Genomic DNA, 25,435 nt, shown 5'->3' with positions numbered 1-25,435 from the left:
AAACTTATCGGCTCTAATGATGTCATTAAGACTGAAGAGCAATTAGCTGATGAATTACATAAACCAATATTCACAAAGTTTCGTAGAAGGAAGGTTTATTCCAAGGAAGTTGATTATATCTGGTCCGCTGATTTGATTGAACTCAATAATGATAAGGGGTACAAGTATGTTTTAACCGTTATTGATTTGAGGAGTAGATACGCATGGGTTGTCCCTTTAAAAAAACAAAACAGGTAATACTCTTATGTTAGCCTTTCAACAGATATTTAATAAAAGTAAGAGAAAACCTAAAAAATTGTGGACTGATGAGGGTAGAGTTTTATAACAAGACATTTATGCATTTTCTAAAAAATAACAGTATTACATTATACAGTACCTTTAATGAAGGGAAGGCAGTTGTTGTTGAACGTTTTAATCGTACCTTAAAAGAGAGACTATATAAAAAATTCACACAACTCGGTTCACAACAATGGTCATCTTTTATTCAGGATATTGTGGATAAGTATAATGACACGATTCACACGTCAACAAATATGAAACCATCAGAAACATTTACAAAATTAAAATATGAAAAAGAGATTAATGTCAGAAAACCTAAGTTCAAAGTAGGTGATATCGTAAGAATATATAGGTGGAAATCTCATTTTGAAAAGGGTTATACTACACGATGGACGAACGAACTTTTTAAAATTGTTTATGTAATAGATACGGTTCCTTGGACTTATAAGATATATGATTTGGAAGGGGAAGAGATTTTAGGTTCATTTTATTCACAGGAATTACAAAAGACAAAACTAAGCAGATAATACCCATGGGAGCAATGGGTTGGCCCTTCACTCCCTCCTACTATACACCTTTGTGGACACTAGAGGGCCAAGTCTGAGGTGTATAACAGTATATAATGTGTGTCAAGGTGGGATGTTCTTAGATCTGTGAATCCCAAACACGGAATCCTCAACTGAATAGTCAAGGCTTAACATTTGTTTGTTGGTGTGTGTGTGTGTGTATGTGTGTGTATGTATGTGTGTGTGTGTGTGTGTGTGCGCGTGCGTGCGTGCGTGTGTGTGTGTGTGTGTGTGTGTGCGTGCGTGCGTGCGTGCGTGCGTGCGTGCGTGCGTGCGTGCGTGCGTGCGTGCGTGTGTGTGTGTGTGTGTGTGTGTGTGTGTGTGTGTGTGTGCAATGGGAGCAATGGGTTGGAGCTTCACTCCCTCCTACTATACACGGTTGTGGACACTTGAAGGCCAAGTCCGAGGTGTATAACAGTATATAATGTGTGTGCAATGGGAGCAATGGGTTGGCGCTTCACTCCCTCCTACTATACACCGTTGTGGACACTCGAGGGCCAAGTCCGAGGTGTATAACAGTATATAATGTGTCAAGGGGGACGTTCTTAGATCTGTGAACTCCAAACAGAATCCTCAACTGAATAGTCAAGGTTTAACTTTGTTTGTTGATGTGTGTGTGTTTGTGTGTGTGTGTGTGTGTGTATGTATGTGTGTGTGTCCCAACCCTCACATTCAAAATCTCAACCCCAACCCTCACATTCAAAATCTCAACCCCAACTCAATCCTCGCCCAACACATTGTCTTTTTCAAAATGAGATTTCCACCTATATATATTTTTTATGTTTTTTTTTTTCTCTTCTTCCAATTCTGTCTTTTAAGGCTTTCAGGTTTGATGACGTAGAAAGGGGGAGTAAGCCTGCACTTTCTTCCCAGAACTTTCTTGATCTTGCTCCCATCAAGCACCATCCGACAAAGAACTACATCGATAGGTTTAGATCCCAAAGAGTGATAGCAACTCCAAAAGTCTCCAAAATATAAATAAATAAAATAATAATAAATAAGTTTCAAGTCTCCAAAATAAACCCAACTTTCCAAGTCTTCAAGGTATAACCACATTCCTGTTGAGTTTCCAAGATATGTATCACATTGTGAGTTATCAAGCCAGAACCCACATTTCAAGTCTCCAAAATAATACCAACTTACAAAGTCTCCAAAGGATAACTCATTTCCTGATTTTTTTCAAAATTTGTGAGTCTCCAAGGTAGGTCCCATATTTAAAACCACCAAGGATAACTCATTTACTAATTTTTTCAAAATTTGTGAGTCTCCAAGGTAGGCCCCATATTTAGAACCATCTTGGCAGAACCCTTTTCCTGAGTCTCCAAGGTAGTTATTTAAACCATCAAGGCAGAACTCATTTACTGATTTTTTCAAAATTTGTGAGGTCTCCGAGGTAGGTTTCATATTTAAAACCACCAAGGATAACTCATTTACTAATTTTTTCAAAATTTGTGAGTCTCCAAGGTAGGCCCCATATTTAGAACCATCTTGGCAGAACCCTTTTCCTGAGTCTCCAAGGTAGTTATTTAAACCATCAAGGCAGAACTCATTTACTGATTTTTTTCAAAATTTGTGAGTCTCCAAGGTAAAACTTGTATTCTGGCTCATCAAGGTATAACTTGTTCAGTGGGTATTGTCTTGATAACTCGCAATGAGTACTATCGCTGTAAAACTCTTTTTCAGGATTTTGCTGGTCTCCAAGGTATAACTCTTTGGTTGGGTCATCAAGATCGAGCTTGTTCTGTGGGTCTTGGTCGCTCATAAGGTCTTCAACCAAGCCAACAATTTCGCCCCAAGTTGTGGCAAAATCGGTATTTTCATATTGCATTTCAGATACAATTTCCTGTGAGAGAAAATAATAATGTATTAAATAAGTTATTTAATTATTAAATGAGTCGATGTTGAAAAGGAACTGAAAATATGGAAATAAAATCTTACCTCAATGGATAAGAGGTTTGAATCCAGTTCATCAACTTGAAGGTTTAGTTCCATCTAAATATTCGAACTGCAAGGAACCCCAAAGTCATCCCAGACTTGGCAACAAAGTATCGTCATTACTTGCCCTTGTGGCTATTCGTGCGCCTTTCCGCCATCCGCGTGACTTGATCCCATATGCAGTGCCTCTACACCATTTCCCAACTTGGCAGAGAGTTGTTGAACTGCCAACGCCTCTGGCCCTCCAGCTTGTAACGAGGCGCTTTCATCAAAAGATAACGTTACCCGACTAAAGGAATAATAAATCCCTAATCCCTTAATGGGTTTATGCCAGACTTTTTACCCGATGATAACCCCAAAAGTCTTTTATTTCACTCAATAAACAGCGATGTATAATCCTTAGCTTTTAAATTTTGGTTCAGGACTGCGCAGCATCCGCATAGAAGTGGGTAGACTGCCCGGTGGGAACAGGTCACCCTCCAGCAGAAGTCTCTCACCTTTGGCTCCGCCGGTGTTCGCTGACCACTGAACAGAGGCCCCTTCCTCTCCTCGGATGGAGGCTGTCGATCCCACCCTCGTCGCCAATTCTGTGGTGGCAGTTTTGGCCACTTCAAGACAGAAAAACCTTTAGTTCAATTTAAGCTGTTTATTCAGTCGTAAATATCAGACATACTCACGCGAGGAAGCCAAGCCTGGAGCAATGTCTCAAGCAAAAACTTAACCATACATAACATATTACGAATATATATGATCCCTCCAGGGCATGATTGATACATCAAAGAAATTAATTGAACAATGAGAGGCCTCTTGGAGAAACAACAGATGGAGCTTTGGAAGGTTTAAAATCACAGACACAGGGTGAGAAATGGTCTGTTATCGGAGGTTGCTTACTGCCCCGGTGAAAGAGTATTTGATTTCTTGTTGGCCATCTGGAAAGCGGAAAGGTTTTACAAGGTTTTTACGACAACAGAGGAATGTGTGTACTCTGCCTCCGACTGGCTTTCCCAGCATATATTTATTAAATTCTTTCTCAAAGCATGAACTGAAGGTAATTGTCATTTTACCTCATTACAAATTCAATTAACAATTCAGTTTCCACAGTCTTTTGGGTCCTCACAGGGAGAAGGCAGTTCTTTTAGGTCTTCTGGGTACTTTAGGTTTAGTATTTCAGGTTACAATTGTGGGTGATGTCAAGTCAGCTGTCCAACAAATGGGTGAAGAACAGGCATACATACATAATACTCACAAACACTTTCTCCATTGTATATAGATTCCTAATCCCTGTCTCTACTTCATCACAATCACATGTACAATGTACACTGTTATCACTTGATGTCCTCAACCTACCTATGATTTGAGAAGTACATTGCAAGACCTCAGTGTACCTTTATTTGAGCCTTCTATGAACAAAATTTCAATGTGAGGCCTAGTTCCTTGCAAGCTCTGCAGTCAACTTGCACTGACTGATACAAGCAGCATGGGGGATGAACAAAGAAGGGATTTGTTTGTTGACTTTTCACAGGCAACGAGAGTCGAAGGAAGAGGAAATGGTCAATGAAGAAACGTCAGAAAACCTTGAAGACATCCCAATGTCAGAATTGCCTTTGAGGTTGGTTTGAATGAAAATCTTTATTACCTCCATCACTGAAGGTGGATTGTTATGTTTTCACCCCTGTTTGTTACTTACAAAGTCAAAGATTTGCAGATTTGTTTGTTGGCTCTTCACAGGCAACGAGAGTCGACGGAAGAGGAAATGGTCAATTTACAAACGTCAGAAAACCGTGAAGACGTCCCAATGTCAGAATTTCCTTTGAGGTTGGTTTGAATGAAAGTCTTTATTCCCTCCATCACTGAAGGTAGATAGTTATGTTTTCACCCCTGTTTGTTACTTATATTACAAAATCAAAGATTTGCAAGTATATTGGAAGGTCTGGTCTGTGATTCTGTCTGTTTGTCTGGCTGTCTGTTTGTTTGTCTGTATGTCAATTACTCGCAGGTCACAATTTGAAATCGATCTTCACGAAACCACCAAATGGTAGAGTTGGTCATAAAACAAGAAGCCGATTGATCGAGAAGCCGAAGCCGAGTGATTTTGATGTCAAAAGGTCAAAAAGTCAACTTAGGCCAAAGGTCAACAACTTAGGTGCAGTTTCTAAAATCCTCAATTTTCATCCAATTGACTTTAAAATTTAACAGGATTTGCATATCAGGTCACTGAATTGATCCCCCAATTAATTTGAGGTCTAAAGATCAAATTTTTTTAAAGGTCAACGAAGGCGTAATTTTTAAACTCCTCAGTTTTCATCTGATTGACTTGAAATTTCAAGAGGATTTGCATATCAGGTCACTGAATTCAACCACCAATTATCTTTGAGGTCAACATAGACCAAAAGGTCAACATTGACAAAGGTCAAAAACTTTGGTGAAATTTCTAAAATGCTCAATTTTCATCCCATTGACTTTTCAGGATTTGGACATTTGGCCACTGAATTCAATGCCCAATTATTTTTAAAGTCAAATTTGTTTTAGGGACTTTGCAACTATTGTACTCTGCACATCTTTCCTGATTGTTTGTCTTTCTATCTGTGGGCTGGATATCTCACAAAGTTATGGACAGATTCGGACGAAACCTGGTGAACAGTTTGGGTGTGTGACAAGGACAAACTCATTCGATTTTAGTGACAGTACGAATGTGGATATGACAATTTTTTAAAAAATCTATATGGGGCCAAAAACGATTTATAGCATGGTATTTCAAAACGTTGTGGATGGATTCAGACTAAACTTGGTGAATGAGTTGGGTAGATTCGATTTTGGTTAATCAAGAACAAGCCAATTCGATTTTGGTTAAAGTCTGGATCCAGATCTGGCTTGTCAGTGTGATACAAAATGTAAGCTGTTCAGCCTGGTGGAGGTAGGTATGCGCTATACGGAGTACTGTTCCAGTTTTTTTCTGTTCTGCAGGTTTCATAGGTTGCTTCACAAAGTGGGGATTTCCCACCCTCTGGTAGCAATGGTCCAAGTTGCTTTGTTGTTTCTGTTGTCAGAACGAAAACTGCTCCAGGAGATGGTTTTATCCAACGCTGGATTCATTTCTGGAGAGCTCCGATCACAATATTCTTTACAAACCTCGCATCAGAACTGATCTTCCTGTGTATTTACGCCTCCGTCATTCTTACCAATATGCACCCATGGCCCACCGGTCCTGGTTTGTTGGAGATCTTGTTGTACACCTGGCTTATCGCTTTCATCACTGAGGAGTTTAGGCAGGTATGTTTGGGTTCACTAAAATAAGGAATCGTGGTTCCTCAGGAAATGTGTGCAAATGATGTAACAATGTTGCTGTGAGAATGTAAACTCAGTTTTATCTTCGAGCAGTTATAACAAAGCGTCACTTCCTATTTCTTCTGGACAGATTTTGATTGACATCCACAAGTTTGGGATGCAAAATGGCTTGAAGAATTATATTGCAAGTTTATGGAACAAACTTGACCTTTTGATTTCAGTTCTTATTGTTGTTGGTATGGCCTGCAGGTATGTTGTCATTTTGTGAGTTGGTGACTGCACTCTCTCCTTATTCTTTGGGACCATCTGTTTATTTCATGCACAAAATGGCAAAGTTTAAACCCCCAACCCTGCCCCTCTCCTCCCTGTGCCCCATACACATCCCTGCCCTCCTTTCACTTCGATCAAACCTCAATCTCAGGTCCCTTCTCTCCATCATCCCATGCTTCCATCCTCTCTCCTGCAATCCTATTTTCTCTTCCTTTTCTCAATGTTCATTCTCTTAATACCTCCCCCCCCCCTCATTAGGTCTCCAGTGCAAACTTCATAAATGGATGCCTTCATTATTAGATGCTTTAGCCACTTAGATGACACCATGGTCATGGCACCTCCGCGTGACCGGAGAGTGTAATGCATGTTCAAATTGGCTGTGCAGCAACATGATTTTTCTTTTCACGTTACAAAATGTAAATATGCTTGAGCTCGGGTTGATCGGGGGTTTTCCGCTACTGGATGCAATCGGAAGTTTGATGAGCCGGTTCGTCGGTCACGTTTGAAATATACGTTCAAATCAAATTTGAGTGCTTCGAACATCTTTTCCTTCGACAGTAAATTGGTGACCCCGACGATAAAAATGGACAGAAAGAGAGTTACAAACGACGAAGCGTTCACTGGGAACAACCAAGCAGCCTTTCTTGACTGCTCAAACTGCTTCATCCGTGGCAACGGTTTCGGTAAAGCCGTATGACCTGCAGCTGTGGTTTGCACAAGTTGAAATGCAATTCGACACCCGGAGCATTACTACTGAATTAACCCAGTTCAAATACTTCGTTGGATCCTTGTCACCAGAATATGCGATGGAGGTGAGAGATATTTTACTTCAACCTCCAACAAGCAACCCGTACACGATTTTGAAGGCCATGCTCATGTTGCACACGACCCCCTCTGAGTATGGGTGCTTTCAACAACTTGTTATAGCCAAGGATTTTGTAGATCGAAGACCCACGCAAATACTGCGTCATATCCAACAGCATCTCGGTGACCGCCATGGCACCTTCGACCAGTTACTTATTCGTGAGTTGTTCTTGCAATGTTTACCACCACACATCCGCATAATCCTTGCAGCTAATAAAGAGCAGACACTACCTGCTGCTGCGGATCTGGCTGATCATCTCATTGACACTGTTTCACCGCCATGGATAGTGAAGTGTGACACTTCCACCACAGCATGTCACACAGCTACAATCTGAAATTGTGTACCTGAAGAATCTCGTCTTGGAGCTCCATGCTGTGCAATCCCAGTTATGCTCGTCTTCATGTACCCCTTGCAGGAACAGATATAAACGCCTTACCTCACGCAACCATTCACCTTCATTTTCCGTAGCATTCCAAATAGGTATGAGTACCACGTGACCTTCAATGCTAATGCTCGTCAGTGTGGGGCACCGTGCTCATACCAGCCGCAGGAAAACAATGATTCCCACAACTACTGATGACGACTTCACTTGGGGCCATACATAAGTCACCTTTTCTTCCTCATGGATCATACTCGTGGAATTCGTTTTCTTGTGGATACAGGGGCAGAGGTCATCATAGTGCCACCATCTGCTGATAAACGGAAAAAATCGACAGGTATATTCATTGCATGCCGCTTATAACAATGCTTTTTCTACTTTTGGAGAATGTTCCCTCCAGCCTGATTTGGGTTTACGTTGCTCATTTCCATTGGTGTTTACTATTCCTAACACTACATACTCTATCCTGTGTGTGGATTTTTTTGGGTCATTCTAATTTCCTCGTCAACATTGTACATCGCCATTTATTGGATGCCTCGACACAGATTAGTGTTCTCGGTAAAGCCTCCACCGTTTCATAACTGAATACGAAATGTCTTCCATCCACATCCACGTGCCCTTTTCAGAAAGTACTTTCTGACTTCCCGTCCATTATGCACACATCTGCGACAATACAGCCCATTGAACACCAGATCATGCATCACATCGAGACCACAGAACTCCCTGGTTTTGAGCGTGCTCGCCACCTCGCACCAGATAAATAATGTATCGTTCTCCAGTAGTTTTAATCTCTGCTACAATGGGGGATCGTCCAGCAGTTAGACTTCACCACTTCACCTGGAACCCCAAAAGACACCTGGGGATTACTGGTCCTGAAACAACACAACTATTCCAGACCGTTACCCCATTCCACCCATTCAGGATTTTACCACAACACTCCATGGCACCACAATCTTCTCCAAGGTCGACCTCATCCGTACGTACCATCAGATTCCTGAGGATCCAGGTAACATCCTGAAGATGGCAGTCACCACACCTTTCAGTCTGTTTGAATTGCTTTCGGATGCCACTCGGCATATGCAATGCCACAGAAACCTTTCATCGTTTTATCAATCAGGAGTTCTGGAGATTACACTTTGGCTCTGTACATATAGATGATATTCTCATTGCCAGCGCAACCGCAGAACAACATCAGGGACACATACATTGCCTTCAGGAAGTATTCACACCCCTCGACTTTTGCCACATTTTGTTGTGTTACAGCCTGAATTTAAAATGGATCATCTTTAAATTTTTGTCACCGATCTACACAAAATACCCCATAATCTTCTTCTTTCGGCTGCTCCCGTTACGGGTCGCCACAGCAGATCATCCGTATGATCCGCATAGTGATTTGGCACATGTTTTACGCCGGATGCCCTTCCTGACGCAACCCTGGTCACCTCTCACAACACAGGGATATGGTACACCTATTTTAACCGGGGTATACACCGGCCCAGTACACTGGTACTCATTTCGCTGACCTCGGAAGGATGACAGGCTGAGTCAACCCCCTGGTGTATTAATTCAGTGGCCCAACGGGGCTTGAACTCGGGACCTTTTGGATCCCAAGCCGCTGCCCTAACCACTGCGCCAACACCAGGCTTACAAAATACCCCATAATGACAAAGTGAAAACATGTTTTTAGAAATTTTTTACACATTCATGAGAATCAAAAACCTGAAATGTCTTTCATCAATAAGTATTCAACCCCTTTGCTATGATCCTCCAACTTGAGGTCAGGTGCATCCAATTTCCTTTGATCATCCTTGAGACGTTTTTACAACTTGATTGGAGTCCACCTGAGGCCAATTCAATCGATTGAACATGATTTAGAAAGAAACACACCGTTCTATATGAGGTCCCACAAATGACGGGGCAAGTCAGAGCAGAAGCTCTACCATGAAGTCCAAGGAACTGTCCGTAGAAATCTGAGATTGAATTTTGAGGAGGCATAGATCTGAGGAAGGGTATAAAACAATTTCTTGAGTGTTAAAATTTCCCAAGAGCACAGTGAGCTCCGTCATTGGTAAATGGAAAGAATATGCAATGACCCAAACTCTTCCGAGAGCTGGCCGTCCGACCGAACTGAGCCTGAATTTGTTGTGAATTTTTTTTAACTTTTGTCACATTTTGTTGTGTTACGGCCTCAATTTAAAATATATGAAATTGAAATTTTTTGTCACTGTTCTCCACAAAATACCTCAGAATGACAAAGTGAAAACATGTTTTTAGAAAGCGTTACAAATTAATTTCAAATGAAAAGCTGAAATGTCTTGCGTCAATAATTATTCAACCGCCTGAGTCAATACTTTGGAGAAGGGCCTTTGGCAGAGATTACAGCTTCAAGTCTTCTTGGGTATGTCTGCATTAGCTTTGCAAATCTGGATTTGGGGATTTCCTCCCATTCTTCATTGGATACCTGTTGTTGGCTTAATGGTTCGGGTGGTGGGCTCTGGGTCCTGGGGTGCTGAGTTCAAATCCCGCTCAGCTGTTTAATTAATACCAGGTGGGATTAACTCGACGTGTCATCCTTCCGAGGTTGGCAAAATGAGTGCCAGCATGCTGGCATACTGTGTTGGAGTGGCAACCTGTCTAGGATTGTGCCCAATAGCCAAGGAGACTGCTTAAGCACCACCAACGCTCTGTACAGAGTATGGTCCCAATCTCCTCCTCCTTCATTGTGGATTTCCTCAAGCTCTGTCAAGTTGGATGGAGAGCATCGGTGAACATCAATCTTCAAGGCTTTCCATTGATTCTCAATGGGATTCAAGTCTGGGCTTTGGTTGGGCCACTCAAGCACTTTCACATTCTTGTTCTGAAGCCATTCCAGTGTTGTTTTGGCTGTATGCTTGGGGTCTTTTTCCTGTTACAACTTAAACCTTCACCGCAGTCAAAGGTCTTTTGCACTCTGAAGGATGTTCTCCTCAAATAATTGTCTATTTCGCTCCATTTATTGTTTCCTCTATCCTCACAAGTCTCCCAGTCTCTGCCACTGAAAAGCATCCCCATGGCATGATGCTGCCACCACCATGCTTCACGGAAGGGATGGTGTTAAATGGTTATTAGCTATGCTTGGTTTCCACCAGGCGTAGCGCTTTGCATTCAGGCCAAATAGTTCAATTTTCATCTCATCAGATCACATAATCTTTTTCCTCATGCTCTCAGAGTCTTTCTCATGACTTCTTGCAAACTCCAGCTGTGCTGTCATGTGCCTTTTTCTCAGGAGTGGCTTTCATCAGGCCACTCTCCCATAAAGCCTCGATTTGTGAAGTACTGCAGAGACTCTTGTCCTTCTGGCAGGTTCTCCCATTTCAGCCAAGGAACTCCAGAGTGATCATTGGTTTATTGGTCACTTCCCTGACCAAGGTCATTCCTGCCCACTTTCTCAGTTTGGTCGTTGGACGGCCAGCTCCATGTAGAGTCAGGGTAGTTCCATATTCTTTCCATTTCCTAATGATGGAGCTCACTGTGCTCTTGGGAACATTCAACACTCCAGAAATTGTTTTGTACCCTTCCCCAGAACTGTGCCTCCTCACAATTCTATCTCAGATTAGATTTCTACCGACAGTTCCGTGGACTTCATGGGAGAGTTTCTGCTCTGACATGCACTGTCATCTGTGGGACCTCACACAAAAAGGTGTGTTTCTTTCTAAATCATGTCCAATCAATTGAATTGGCTACAGGTGGACTCCAAACAAGTTGTGGAGACATCTGAAGGATGAACAAAGGAAATTGGAAGCACCTGAGCACAACTTGGCATCTCATAGCAAAGGGTTGAATACTTATTGATGCAAGATATTTCAGCTTTTCATTAGCTCACCTGGAACGTAGTTCCAGGGGGCATATGGGATGTTGTCAGGTCAGGTATTGTCAGGTCAGGCCAGACTAAATTTGAGACCAGAATAAATTTGAGGTCAGGCTACAGGTACCATGCAAACCTGAACTAACCTGTTTCATGGTCAGGTTGTCGGTGACTAAGCCGTCTCCCCCACCAGGTTTCCTGGTGAGGAGGGTATATGATATGGATACCCAGCAGGATTTAAACCAAGACCCGTCAAATGGTGGAGGAGTTCCTTGTGAGCCAATGGCCATCCATAACTCGTGCCCAGTTGTATCTGCGGACATCCTCCTGTAGTTGGGTTACTGTTTTCTAAAGAGGTTGGTAGCAGGATTTGCACTTACTCTAACAGCTTGGGCACCATAAAACCCTTCCTTCTGCAAAACACAAAAACACAAAGGAAATTGAAAACGCACTCCATCGGAGTACCTCCTGTGCAGCTGACCTCTGCAGGGCAGCTCACCAGATGACAGGATTGGGGCAAAGCCTTCCAAACCCCCACTCTGATGATAGGAGTAAAACGACGGGGTAATCTTCCTGGGTCAGATTGCGGTAGAGTGTGTCAGGGTGGTGCTGAGGTGTCGTCCACCAGACGGCGTTCTCCTTTGGTTAACCCGAGGTGGTCCCTTCGGGTGGGTGCCTGAAATGTCCTATCCCAACGAGAGGATGATCACCTGTCTCTGTTGTCATCTGAGCTCAAGCGTTTGAACATCGGTATTGCAGCACTCCCTGAGGTTCAGAGACTGGATCATGGTGAGATCATGGCAGGTGGTCTGATTCTCAATTCCAGACCTACTATTGGTTCACAGTTGCACCTACTATTGGTATGGTCACTCTGATGGTTACCCTGCCAAAGGAGTTGCTGTAGTTGTGTCCAATAAGCTGACTCCAATGATAATTGAGGTAACACCTGTCAATGAGCGTATTATGAGATGAAGGATTCGTCATTCCTTGGGTGTAATTTCCCTTGTCTCTGTATAAATTTCAAAAGAGGCAAGTTATCTCACCGTGAAGGACGCATTTAATGCCACGCTCGAGTCTGGTTGATCACTCTCAGAGGCGACATACTCTTCTATTCTTGGGGGATTTTAATGCATCGACTGGAACTAATTGGGATGGTTATGAGACATCTGTTGGTCCCCATGGGTCTGAAACTGTGAACCAGAATTGCACTAATTTCCTTGACCTTGCAAGAAGTCATGGACGGAGGGTGGCGGGTTCATAGTTTCAGCACTCACAGGCTCATCATTGGGCTTGGTATTCTAACGCTGGTGGTGCAGCAAAGGAGATTGACCATGTGCTCATTGATGATCGCTGGAGGTTAATCCGGAACTGCAGGGTCTAACAGAGTGCTCAGTTCCTCAATACTGACCACAGGCTTGTTGTGGTGACTGAAATTGCAGCCGAAATCCAGGAGAATGGTACCATCCCAGCCTAGGCTGGATGTTGACAAGCTCAAGGATGAGAGGGTAGCTGTGGAGTTTGCGAAAAGGCTGAGTGGAGATTTGGGGGTTCTGGGTGCTTTGGGAGATCCTGAGGAGTTGTGGAGTGCCTTCAAGACCACCGTCCTTGATGTTGCCGGTGGATGTCTTGGAACTCACCGTAGGGTAAAGAATAATTTTCTCTCTCAAGGGACACTGGATATCATGGAACAGAGTCATAGGGCCAGGCTGAATGGCAGAGCTGAGCTGTTCAGGGAGCTGAGGTATAAAACTGAATGTGCACGAAGGGTGGAAGTTGGAGGCCTATGTGCAAGGAATCAGTGAGAGAGGAGAACATCACATGTGGTCAAGTGATTTTCGTCCTGCTTACTGGGGAATTCGCACATTGCTTTCCTCTAAGCCTGTCCCTCAGCATACTGCAGTTAGAGCAGAGGGTGGTGGGCTCTTGACAGAGTAGTCCGAAGTGAAGGCCCGCTGGGCCAGTTACTTTAAGCAGCTGTACCAGGCTGATCCACCGGCTGTCGAGTTAGATGCCAGGGGTGTTACCATCCCTTTTGCTGACCCACCACTAAACTGCTGTCCATCTTAATTTGTGGAAACACAGACTGCGGTGAACCATTTCAAATGGGGTTAAGTTCCAGGAATCTGTGGCATCCATGCTGAACTGATCAAGGATAGTTTAAGTGCTGTACTGGTGCCATTGCATACAGTTCTGTGCTCTTACTGGAACACAGGCATCATCCCAACTGACTGTAAGAGGGGCCTTGTTGTCCCTCTCTGAAAAGGGAAGGGTGATCGCCAAGACTGCAAAAACTATTGAGGGGTGACGATGCTCTCAGTGCCTGGCAAGGTCTTTGCTCGGATAATTCTCGATAGGGTTCGCCACGATCTGCTTGAGCACCATTGTCCATAGCAGTCAGGCTTTACACCAAAGAGTTCAATGATTGACCGTATCCTTGCTCTTCGGGTCCTCACTAATCGCAGATGAGAGTTGTGGCATGGGCTGCTTGCAGCCTTTGTTGATCTCTTTAAAGCATTTGCTTCAGTGAATCGGTATGCCCTTTGGAAGATTCTTGGTCTTCGTGGGGTGCCACCAAAACTGGTAATCCTGATGTCTGAACTATACTCTGGCACTGAGAGTGTTGTGAGATGTGGTGATACCATCTCTGACTTATTTCCAGTTATTATTGGAGTTCGTCAGGGGTGTGTACTGCCCTCCGCACTTTTCAGCACTTGTATGGACTGGATTATAGGGATGATGTCGGAGGGATCAAGTTGCGGTGCATTGTTTAGGAATGTAAAGATCTCTGACCTTGATTTTGCAGATGATGCAGTCATCTTTGTGGAGACTCTGGATATGCTTTTGGGGGTCCTCCAGATGCCAAATGAGGAGTCGGAGCCGCTGGGATTACGGGTTTCCTGGGTCAAAACTAAAATCCAGGCTTTTAATGACTTCTTGTATGCTGCCATTCTGTCTGTACCTGTTTGTGGCGAGGATGTTGAGGTCACAGAGAGATTCACTTCCCTTGTCAGTGATCTTCACGTCTCTGCTGGCTGTGAGCCAGTGGTCAATAGATGTCTGGGCCAGGCCTGGGGAGTCAGGGATTCACTGGATCATGGGGTGTGGCGCTGACCTTGATTTTGTAGATTATGCAGTCATCTTTGTGGACACTCTTGATATCCTTTTGGGGGCACACGAGGTGCTGAATGAGGAGTCAAGCCGCTGGGATTACGAGTTTCCTTGGTCAAAACGAAGATCCAGGCTTTCAATGACAGGAGTTTGCGAACTTTGCAGTTTGGGTTGGGATTCAGGGTGTGGCACTGACGATTCCTGTGTAGGAGGATGAAAGTGCAAGTCTCAGGTCCTTGGTGCTTCCAGTCTTTCTCTCTGAATGTGAAACTTTGAATCTGACCAGGGACCTAAGATGGAGACTTCATTCCTTTGGTTCTTGGTCTATTCGGAGAATCCTTGGCTTTCGCTTGTCAGACTTTGTGTCCAACGAGTGTTTGCTGAGAGAGACTCAAATGAGAATTGTTACCTGCATCATCCGTGAGCATCAGCTGTGGCTGTATGGACACATGGCTCATTTTCCTGATGCTGATCCTGCTCACCAGATTCTCTCTGCGAGGGAGCCTCATAAGTGGAGGAGGCCAATGGGCCGACCACGTGCCTCGTGGTTGCAACAGATTGATTCAAGAAGATTGAGATGGGCCAGGCATCTGCCTGGGGAATGGCCAGACAGAGGCCCCAGGAGTACCGGCAGAAAGTGGACGCAGCGACGCGCTGTTCTGGCACATGCTCTCATACCTGACCTGACCTGATTCCATCAGTATATCAGGGGAAAAAGAAAGGTTCAGACCAGTGTGGGCCCATTGAGGAATAGCACTGGGAGAATGGTTCGTGAGGAAAGTGAGATGGCAGGCTTATTCAATATGTGTTTTGCTTCAACCTTGACTCAAGAACAGTCAGGAGAATTGCCAATAGCTGAGAGTTTCTATCAAGGAGGTTTGAAAGGTCTTTTACAGAACATCCAGCTTGGAGTGGAGGAGGTAAAGGAACAGCTCGGAAGTCGAAGAGTTGATCAGGATCCGGGCAGATAATATGCACCCGAGAGTATTGAGGGAAGTGGCTGAGCAGTTAAGCAAGACGTTAACGGATATCTTCAACAGTTCACTGGAGTCAGGACAGCTACCGGAGGATTGGAGAGTAGCAAATGTAACACCATTATTGAAGAAAGGATCCCGAGAAGAATTGGGAAACTATACACCTGTTAGTTTGACTTCAGTTGTGGGGAAGGTGTTGGAGACATTAATTCGGGACCAAATGAAGAACCATTTATATAAATACAAACGAATTATAGGCAGTCAGCGTGGGTTTACCAAAGGTCATTCTTGTCTAACAAATCTTTAAGAGATCTTTGTAGCAGTTTCTGATTGGGTGGATGAGTGATTGGCAGTGGACAAAGTATATTTAGATTTTAAGAAGGAATTTGATGAGGTACCACATAGTAGGTTGTTAGCTAAGGTGAAGGCTTTTGGAATGGCTGGTAAGTAGCTAATTGGATTGCAAACTGGCTGAGTGACAGGAAGCAAAGAGATGCTGTAAGTGGGAGCACGTCTTGCTGGGGGGATGCAAGTAGTGGGGTACCTCAGGGATCAGCACTCGGACCATTAATATTCACGAATTACATCAACGATTTGATCGTGGGTGTCAACGACCGTTGATTTGATCATCAACGGGTCGTGGGTTGAAGAGTTGGCTTTTCAAATTTTCAGATGACACAAAGCTTGCAGGTAAGGTGGTTTGCAGAGGGGGTGGTGATCAGATTCAGGAAAGTTTTGATACTTGCATAGATTGGGCAAAAGATTGGCAGTTGGAATTTAACCTGAGCAAGTACAAGGTGTTGGGGGTGGGAAAGAACAATGAAAATAGAGATTACATGATGTAAGGGGTAATTTTGGAGTGTGTCACACAGGAGAAGGATCTGGGGGTGGTAATAGATATGGGAGGTAAGCAGGCAACACAGGGCCAGGCAACTATAGGTAGAGCAAATAGGGATTTAGGCTGCATTCGGAGGGGGATCATTTATAAATCAAAAGAGGTGGTTTTTACATTATTTCGGAATTTAATGAGGGCCACATCTAGAATATTGCATGCAGTTTTGGTCACCATACCTCAGGAACGACTTGGCTGTCATTGAGAGGGTGCAGCGCAGGGCTATAAGATTAATTCCAGGCAGAGTTTGAATCAGCTATGAGGAGTGGCTGAAGGAGACAGGGCTTTTTACACGAGAAAGGAGGTGGTGTACGAGGTGCAGTGGAACACGAGAAGCAAGAGTGTTAACAGCAACTCCGCTTGCTTGCGCGTCCTGATGTACATTCCTGCCACCCCTAGCGGGCGAGTCATGGTATACGAAAACCCAATCACGTGATACAGCACACTCCTCCCCTCGTAAAATGACAAGTCAAATGATGAAAGGACAATCATAACATGACCAACCGAAACCAATCAACACTCATAATCCTCAAAGTACCGCGGCCGCACTCTGACCCGCCTCGGACGGGCAGCGACGCCAGACGGCCCAGGCTCAGACGCCTCCCGGCTCGGTCGAGGTGACACCCTCATGGACTTGCGCCATCCGCAATAACAACCGCCCCCGGCCGACCAGCCTGCCTGACATCCTCGGGCAGGACTGAATCGGGTGAAGACCCCGTGGGCATCGGCACATTCGGCCCTGGCGATACAACGTCTGGCCACGGCGACATTACAGGTGGGGGTCCCACATCGTTCGGCCCGGGGGGGGGGGTGACGCTGAACAGCGATCATGCATTTGGTCCACGTGCCGCTTCCACACCTCCCCACTATCAGTCCGCACCATGCAATTCGCTGGCCCCAGTACCACAGAGACCACAGCCGGCACCCATTTGGAACCGTGGAAATAATCGTGCACCATTACCCGCTGTCCCACATCGAAACCGTGCAGCAGAGTTTGACACGACACCGCCCCACTCCCCGACCCTCCAGGTCATAGCAAATCCAGTCTCGACAGCAATGCCCGTCCATAGAGACGAATGGCAGGAGAATCACCCGTGACAGGATGAATCGCGTTCCTGTAATGGACCAAAGAGACATTGACCACCGTCTGCACAGGTGCAACACCCCCCCCCCCTGCGCAAAGCCCGTTTCAACATCTTAACAAACGACTCAGCCTGCCCATTCGTCTCAGGATGATACGGTGCGGACCTTAGATGTCGAATACCATTTTGACGCATAAACTCATCAAATATACCTGTGATTAACTGCGGACCGTTATCCGAGACCAGGATCTCCGGTAATCCTTTATTAGCAAAGATCGTCTGCAGTTTCTCTACTGTAATGTTTGCTGATGTATGCTGCAATACTACAACCTCCGGCCATTTAGAGAATGCATCGATCACAATCAAAAACATTTTGCCATTAACCGGCCCCGCAAAATCTACATGGACCGTCTGCCAGGCCCTGCTGGGGTCGGCCATAGTCCCGAGGCTCGACGCGGGTTATCAGCATCTTTTTGACACGTGGCGCAACGCTTAATCAACCGCTTAATGTCTTTGTCCAACCCCGGCCACCACAACAGGCTACGAGCAAGACTCTTGGTCTTCACGACGCCAAGGTGACTGACATGCAGTTCTTCCAAACACCGCTGCCTGAACTTCGGCGGAATCACCGCCTTAATTCCCCACATAACGCACCGTTGGACCAACGACAGCTCCGATGCGCGCGACGTGAAAGGTTGAAATGCCGGTGTCGAAGGTAGATCGCTCCAATTCCCCGTAGAAATCGCCTGGACGACACGGGCGAGCACTGGATCATGAGCCGATTCCACCGCGACCTGTCTGGCCGTGATCAGCCCGCTTTGGACCTGGCCCAGCGCGAACACATCGACCTGGTCGGCCGACTCAGACGCAGCTGGACCCTCCGCACACGGCAAGCGTGAGAGCCCATCGCAGTTAGCATGCTTCTTGGTGCTCCAGAACTGAATATCATAATCGTAAGCAGCAAGAAACAGACACCACCGCTGTATTCGCGAGGCCGCTACCACCGGTACCCCGCGTTCAGGTCTCAGGATGAATTGAAGCGGTTTGTGATCCATCTGCAAAGTGAAATGCCGCCCCAGCAGGTATTGATGAAACCTCCGCACACCTCAGACGAGGCTGAGAGCCTCGCGCTCGATCTGGGCATATTCCCGCTCTGCTGCGGACAGAGTCCGGGATGCAAAACAAACAGGCCGCTCGGAACCATCGTCCATCCTGTGGGAGAGCCCTGCCCCAATGCCATATGCAGAGCTGTCCCATGCCAATAAGAGTGGACGCGCAGGCTCGTAGTGCACGAGGACCGTATCCTCTGTGAGCAGCCGCTTGACGCGGTCGAACGACACCTGGTGTGCAGGCCCCCAGGCCCAGCGCTCGTCCTTCCTGAGCAACCACGTTAACGGTGCAAGTTGTGAGCTGAGCCCGCGCACGAACCTTTGGTAATACTGGGCCATACCAATGAACGAGTGCAGCTGCGTCTTGTCGCGAGACGGTGGCATGTGCTGAATCACCTCCGCCTTCCGAAGACCTTTCAACAGCCCCTCCGGCGTGATGATGTGCCCGAGGTATTCCAAGCGCTGCTTGAAGAATGCGCACTTGTCCCTGTTCAAGCGCAGGCCGCACGCTTCCAGCTTTGTCAACATTTGGGCAATGTTCGCAAGGTGCTCGTCCACCGTTTTCCCCGCAATGAGCACATCGTCCAGGTAGGTCTGAGTGGGCAGGCCAATTCAAACCTGATCCATGGCTTTCTGCCACAAGGCTGGGGCCGAAGCAATCCCAAAACAGAGTCGGGTATATCGATAGAGCCCTTGACATGTGTTGATTGTCAAAAGCTCGCTACTTCCGGGATCCATCGCCAGGTGAAAATCTGCATCACGCAGGTCTAGCTTCATGAAGTATCGACTCCCCGCCAATTGTGCATATATTTCATCGATTGACGGCAGTGGATATTGCTCCACGCTGAACCCCGGGTAAACCGTGGACTTGACGTCCCCGCACAATCGGACGTCTCCATTCCGTTTCAGCACCGTGACAACCGGGGTGGCCCAATCTGAGTACGACACCCGTTCGATCACCCCACAGGCCTCCAGCCTATCCAGTTCACCCTTGACCTTGTCCCGCAGGGCATACGGCACCGGTTGTGGTTTACAAAAACGAGGAACCACCCCCTCCTTCAGGAACAGCTTTGCCTTCACGCCCTTGAGTTTCCCAAGGTCGTCGCAAAACAAACCTTGATGTCTTTGAATAATCTTCTCCAACTGATCCTCCCACCGGCTCGGCACGGGTTGCACAAGGTGAACGGCGGCCCAGTCTAGCCTGATGCGGGTCAGCCAGTCTCGGCCGAGGAGAGATGATCCCCTCTTCCGCACGACGTACAACGGAAGCGTGGCGACCTGGCCTTGGTGCCGCACAGACACGTCTGCCATCCCGGCTGGCGTTATCTTCTCGCGGGTGTACGTGAACAGCGTGAGGTTTGACCTGATAAGCTTCAGGTCGTTGAGTCTACGCGCGGTCTGTTCCCCTATGATCGACACAGCCACTCCCGTATCAACCTGAAACGTGATCGGCATTTTGTTCACTTCGATTTCCACCGTCATCGGGCACGCCACCGCCGGGCCAATTGAAAACAAGCTCAACAACGGCCGCTGGTTCCGCCCCGGGTCGCCGAGGTCGCCTCGCACATCGCCGTCCATGACCTTAACAGTGGCCGACGCCCCACGGCACACACGCTTCAGATGACCCACCTTGTGACAATTTAAACACACGGTGCCTTTATACGGGCACGCACGGCGCAGGTGTCGACCTCTGCATCCCAATCATGTCCGCGGGGTCACCTTGCCGCATGTGCGGCCGCGCGGCGACGTCCGACCCGCACTGAAGGTCGTGCGTGCATCCCGGGGCGCTCGCGACCCCGCGTGGCCTGTGATGGCCCCAACATCCCCGCGAGTCTGCTCGACAGCTGTAGCCCTGCTGACCGCTGAGTCGAATGTAATGGCTTCAGCCGTAGAACCGCCGAAACCATCTTCGCATCTTGTAAACCAGCAATAAAACGATCTCTGAGCCGAGCTGGACGCTCCTCCGCCGTGAACTTGCATGCTACGGAAGAATGCTTCACTCGCGCCACAAAATCAGCGACGCGCTCCTCTGCACCTTTCGAGGGGTGATCAAACTGGTATCGAGCGAGCTGTAATGACATCTCCGGCGCCATGTGTGCTTTCATCTTCTGCACAATGTCCCGAAACGACAGCCCATCATCACGGGGCTTGTCCGGCGCCACCAAATCACTCAGTAGTCGATAATGCTCCGTCGAAAGTGAGGCGAGCAAGATCGACTTCTGTTTGCTCTCGTCGACCACATCATTCGCGTGGAAATAGCATCCCAATTGTTCTGAAAACACTTCGAAGTCATCTCCGACGAAAACGGGCACATGTCCGTTTTCAACCATCCTCGTTAGCCAACTGTGGTGTACGAGGTGCAGTGGAACACGAGAAGCAAGAGTGTTAACAGCAACTCCGCTTTATTGAGCGTCCTGATGTACATTCCTGCCACCCCTAGCGGGCGAGTCATGATATACGAAAACCCAATCACGTGATACAGCACAGTTACGAGGTGATATGATAGAGATGTTTAAGATAATTTAAGGTCAAGTTAAAATAAGTGCAGAAGAATTATTCAGCAGTGTCGACAGTTAGTACCAAGGCCATAGCCTGAGAGTAAAGAAGAGGATAGTTAAGATGGCAGTCAGGCAGGGGTCTTTTGCTCAGAGTATTTAATGCATCGAATGGTCTTCCCTGGTTGGGTACTAGCAGTAGAAAGAATAGGTATGTTTAAATGGAATTAGATCGGTATCTGGAAGTATTGGAGATGGAGGGGTATCGGGATGTTGGCAGGACTTTTTTGGGAGCTTGAGCATTGATGGGTGATTGTATACATGTGTGCAGTGTTGTTGGTGGGGTTCTCATCAAGGGGTGTTGTGTGATTGATATTGTTTTTTATTATCCAAAACCATCTATGCCTGTGCCCCCTCCCATGGAAAGGAAAAAAAAATGAAATAAAAAAAAATTAAACGTCATCGAATAATTTTTTTAAAGCTACAAAAAAACCCCCCACAAAAAACACTTTGGAAAAATTTTTTGCATTTTTTATTTATTTGATCTTGTGTTCTTAAATTGTTGTGGTGCTGATGTTGCGCTGCCATGATGGGTTGAAAGGCCTCCACCTGCATCGAATTTCTTTATGTTCCTTGTGTTCCTTGTGTTCCACAGCTGTGACAAAAAAGACTCCAGAAGTCCCATAAGACCCAGAGAACCCCAAGGACTAAAGCTACCCCAAGAACCGAAAAGACCCTGAGGACCCATAAAACCCTGAAGACCCTGATCACCCAAAAGACTCAAAGGACCCATAAGTCCTCGAGGACCGAGAAGACCCTCAAGTTCCTAAAAACTCCAAGGATCCAATAGACCCCGAGGGCCCAAAGACCCAGAGGACACAAAATGTCCTGAATACCTAAAATATCCCAAGGATCCAAAAGACCCTAGGATCCAAAGGAACAAAGAGACCCAAAAGACAAAAAAAAAAAAATCACACCTTTTGGACCTTTTAATACCCTGAAGACCCCTTTGACCTTTTGACCCCTTTTAGCCATTTTAAGACCCTTAAGACCACTTCAGACAATTTCAACCCTTTTGACCTTAAATTACACTCTTTAGACCCCTTTGACATTTAAAAACCATTCAGATCATTTCGTCCCTTTAGACACATTTTGAACTTTTCAGACCTTTGTACCTTCAGACCATTTGATATTTACAACTTTTCAAACCCTTGACCTTTACACATTTACAACGAGACCATTTAGACCTTTCATTTGCAATGAACAACCTGTCATTTAGTACGTCCTTCCATTTATTTGCCACACAATATACACCACAGAAAACAAGTCCTGGCGAGAGCCTGCAATCTATGATTGCTCTCTTTTTATCATTGTATTGTGTATGCGTGAGAAACATTGTATTGTGTGTTTGAAATGATGGACATGCATGAAGGAAGTGGAAGACGAACGTAATGGTCGATTGGACTGTGATTAAAAAAAGTCTGGAACGAAAGGTTGAGGGATTCAAATGGGAGTATGGATGGACTAATGGATGGATTGTCGGTTGAATTGTTGGAAAGTGAGATGAGAGTTTGGTGAAGGTTGTGGAATTACTTGAAGGGGAAGACTGAGCTAAACCCACAAAACGCGTGTTCCCCCATCCTCTGTACAAAAGTCAGGACCCTGTTGATGCACATATATTAATAAGATAACTAACTCATGGTTTCCTTATGTTGAGTGTAACCCGCTGTGGTCGGTTTCCACAACTGTAACAAAAAAGATTATCTATTACTTTCTTGCTCCAGGTTGGTTCCGACAGATTGGAACTCCAAAGCCTTCACTGTCGGACGAATCATCTTCAGTTTGAATTTCGTCATTTTCTGTGTACGTTTGTTGCACATCTTCACCATCAGCAAGACCCTTGGTCCAAAAATAATAATCGTCAAAAAGATGGTGAGCTCAATCTTTAACAAGAACAAGTGAAAGGGTTTTGTCTGTTGATAACTTCTTTTATCCTAAGTTATTCTGCTCATGCATTCTCCACACTTTTTATTTTGTATTCAGACTGTGTGATCCCAATTTTTGTTTCACACAAAACATTGTGGTTATGGACTTAGTTAATAGATGGAATGTGTCAGTTATGGGTTTAATTAACAGGTGGAAAGTGTTCGTTATGATTTGGGTGATGTGTGAAACGTATTAGTTTCGGGTTTAGTTAACAAGTGAAACGTGTTGCTTATGAGTTCAGTTAATGCAGTAGTGAAGTCAGTCATTGGGGAAATGGGAAAAATTATCTAAACATCCTCCAAAAATATCACATGTAGTTGTACCACTTTGATGAAATTTGGATGGATATTAATTAAATTAACTTTGAACAAATATGAAGAGGATATTGTTATGGCTGTGGAAACTCACAGGACACCATATAGGTCCTTAGTTCAGTTATGCCGATAAGTCCGTGTTCAGTTAGATTTCCGCACCGTTGTTTAATGGGAATTATTCGTGTTACCCAGGCTGTGATCTTTGAGTTAGCCGTTATTCTTTGCTATCGTTATTTTGGACCAACCACACCACCAACCACCTTTTCCACAAGCGCCCAACTACACCACCCTCACGAAGACCACACAACGCCAACCACGCCACCATTACAACAACCACACCACCAATCACCTTCTCCACACCCACGCAACAAACCTCTCCACATTGAAAACTGTCTCTGCCATGGAGAAAGAAGAAGGCGTTCCGATAATGCACGGATTTTTCCTCTTACTTTCCCGTGCTTTGGGACGGGGGAGGGGCGAGTGGAGGGAGAATAGAGAAGCGCTACCAGGATGGTTGCTACGAAAAACCCCGACCCACGAGGAAAACGCCCCCCTTCTGGAAGTTTCCCGCAGGAGCTGGAAGGAGGGCGGGGCGAGAAAGGAGGGGGAATAAAAGCGAGCGCTGAACGCAGCGTGTGTGTGTCGTAAGAGAGGGAGCTGCGTGGAGAGAACAGAGTCGAGAAGCGAAGGGAATTGGTTGTTGGTCGGTCGGTGGGAGTCTCTGTCGGGGTTCGGAGTGTGTCTGTCGGGGTTCAGAGAGTCTGGAGAAGCCAAGGATCTGTGTGGAGGTCTGGGCTCGTGTCAGAGTCGGGAGCTTGGAACAGTCAGTCGGTGGAGGTCCGGGCGTCGCGAGGGAAACGTGGGCTGGAGGCGCAGCCCTGCTGTGTCACGCGAACTTGCGCGTTCGTGTGGGGAGAGCCGGAGAGAGCTCGCCTGCCACGCGGAATGCCCGAGCTCAACCGCGGCTACGCTAGCTGCCGTGGGGACGGGACGTCGCGACACGCCCCATCAAGGCACCATGAGGGTGCAGGTAACCTGCAACGGTCTCGTGGGGCCCTTTCGGTCACCAAAGCCCCACGTTATAAAGGCCCACGGGCCCAGTCTGACTCCCTTGTCTATGAGGGGTCTTTCTTGCTTTTCTTTTGAATGAATGTTGTGGCGCCGTGTCCCGCTTAGTAGAAACTGTTAAGTGTACATTGATAATAACTAATAGACGGTGGTAACTCTTGGTCCTTGCTCGTGTTTTGTGCCCGTCCCACGCATTGCTTGTTTGGTTGCATGACTGCATGCGTGTTTTTGCATACCTGCATGGCTGTATATGTGCATGTGTGTAAATAAATGTGCTTAGTTGAATGTGAACCCGTTCGTCGTGTCATTATCCCATATTGAACCGCCGTATTGCATTTCGGAATGGTAGTTGGTTTTTGAATACCGATAGAATAATCGGGTCTGGCGAGGTCTGGCGATAATACCCCGCTCGGTTATCCCAGAACGGAACGAACCGCTTAAGCGGTTCGTGTCCAAGCAGGCCTTCGCCGAGGTACGGTCTCTCGGTAGGTTACCTGCGCGAATACTTAGGTATATCGATATTCGGCGATTGACCCTGTCGCGCTCAGGTTGAATATGGACTAGGCCATGGTGGGGTTAAGAACCCACCCGTGACTGGTTTCTGGCGTTGTTCCAGAAAGTCGCGAATGAATTGCTCGTCCGGTGGGCGTGCGGCTGCTATTAGTGAAAAGCGGTCGTTTGCACGCTGGGCGGGTGGTAGATTCATAACACTGTTGTCAAGGAGTGAGATTAAAACCCATCTCGCCTCTGAACTAAATTAACAGGAATCGGATCAGGGGTGTGTAGAGCGACCCTCCATTCCCATCAAATTGCGAGTGGTAAAAATTATTTCCGATAAACAAGATGGCGGTTCAAGGCGAACGGGAGAAGGGGGTATTAGATTTAGAAATGTTAGACTCCATGGATCAGGACGAAATGACCATGCAGGACATGCCTATTATGCAGGTTGAACTTCCCCCACAAATAAATGTAGAGTCCGAAATG

At 46.1% G+C, this 25,435-nt stretch overlaps 1 protein-coding gene across 5 annotated transcripts in view; it reads left to right on the top strand.

Moving 5' to 3' along the window:
* Positions 1–25,435, top strand: part of LOC147010338 (transient receptor potential cation channel subfamily M member 2-like) — a 232,812-nt gene that overhangs the window by 156,196 nt on the left and 51,181 nt on the right. For all 5 annotated transcript variants that reach the window (XM_085858999.1, XM_085858995.1, XM_085858998.1 and 2 more), the window contains 5 exons: positions 4,303–4,389; positions 4,509–4,595; positions 5,828–6,050; positions 6,196–6,314; positions 22,868–23,015. In XM_085858999.1, the coding sequence (XP_085715125.1) occupies positions 4,303–4,389; positions 4,509–4,595; positions 5,828–6,050; positions 6,196–6,314; positions 22,868–23,015 (664 nt within the window). The remainder of the gene's footprint in view (positions 1–4,302; positions 4,390–4,508; positions 4,596–5,827; positions 6,051–6,195; positions 6,315–22,867; positions 23,016–25,435) is intronic.

Source organism: Eptatretus burgeri, chromosome 16 (genome assembly GCF_056783735.1).
Source record: "Eptatretus burgeri isolate ZD-2024b chromosome 16, Ebu_testis_v1, whole genome shotgun sequence".
Taxonomy (NCBI): domain Eukaryota; kingdom Metazoa; phylum Chordata; class Myxini; order Myxiniformes; family Myxinidae; genus Eptatretus; species Eptatretus burgeri.
The sequence above is the reverse complement of the archived record's forward strand: the minus strand, read 5'-3'. Positions and strand labels throughout refer to the sequence as shown.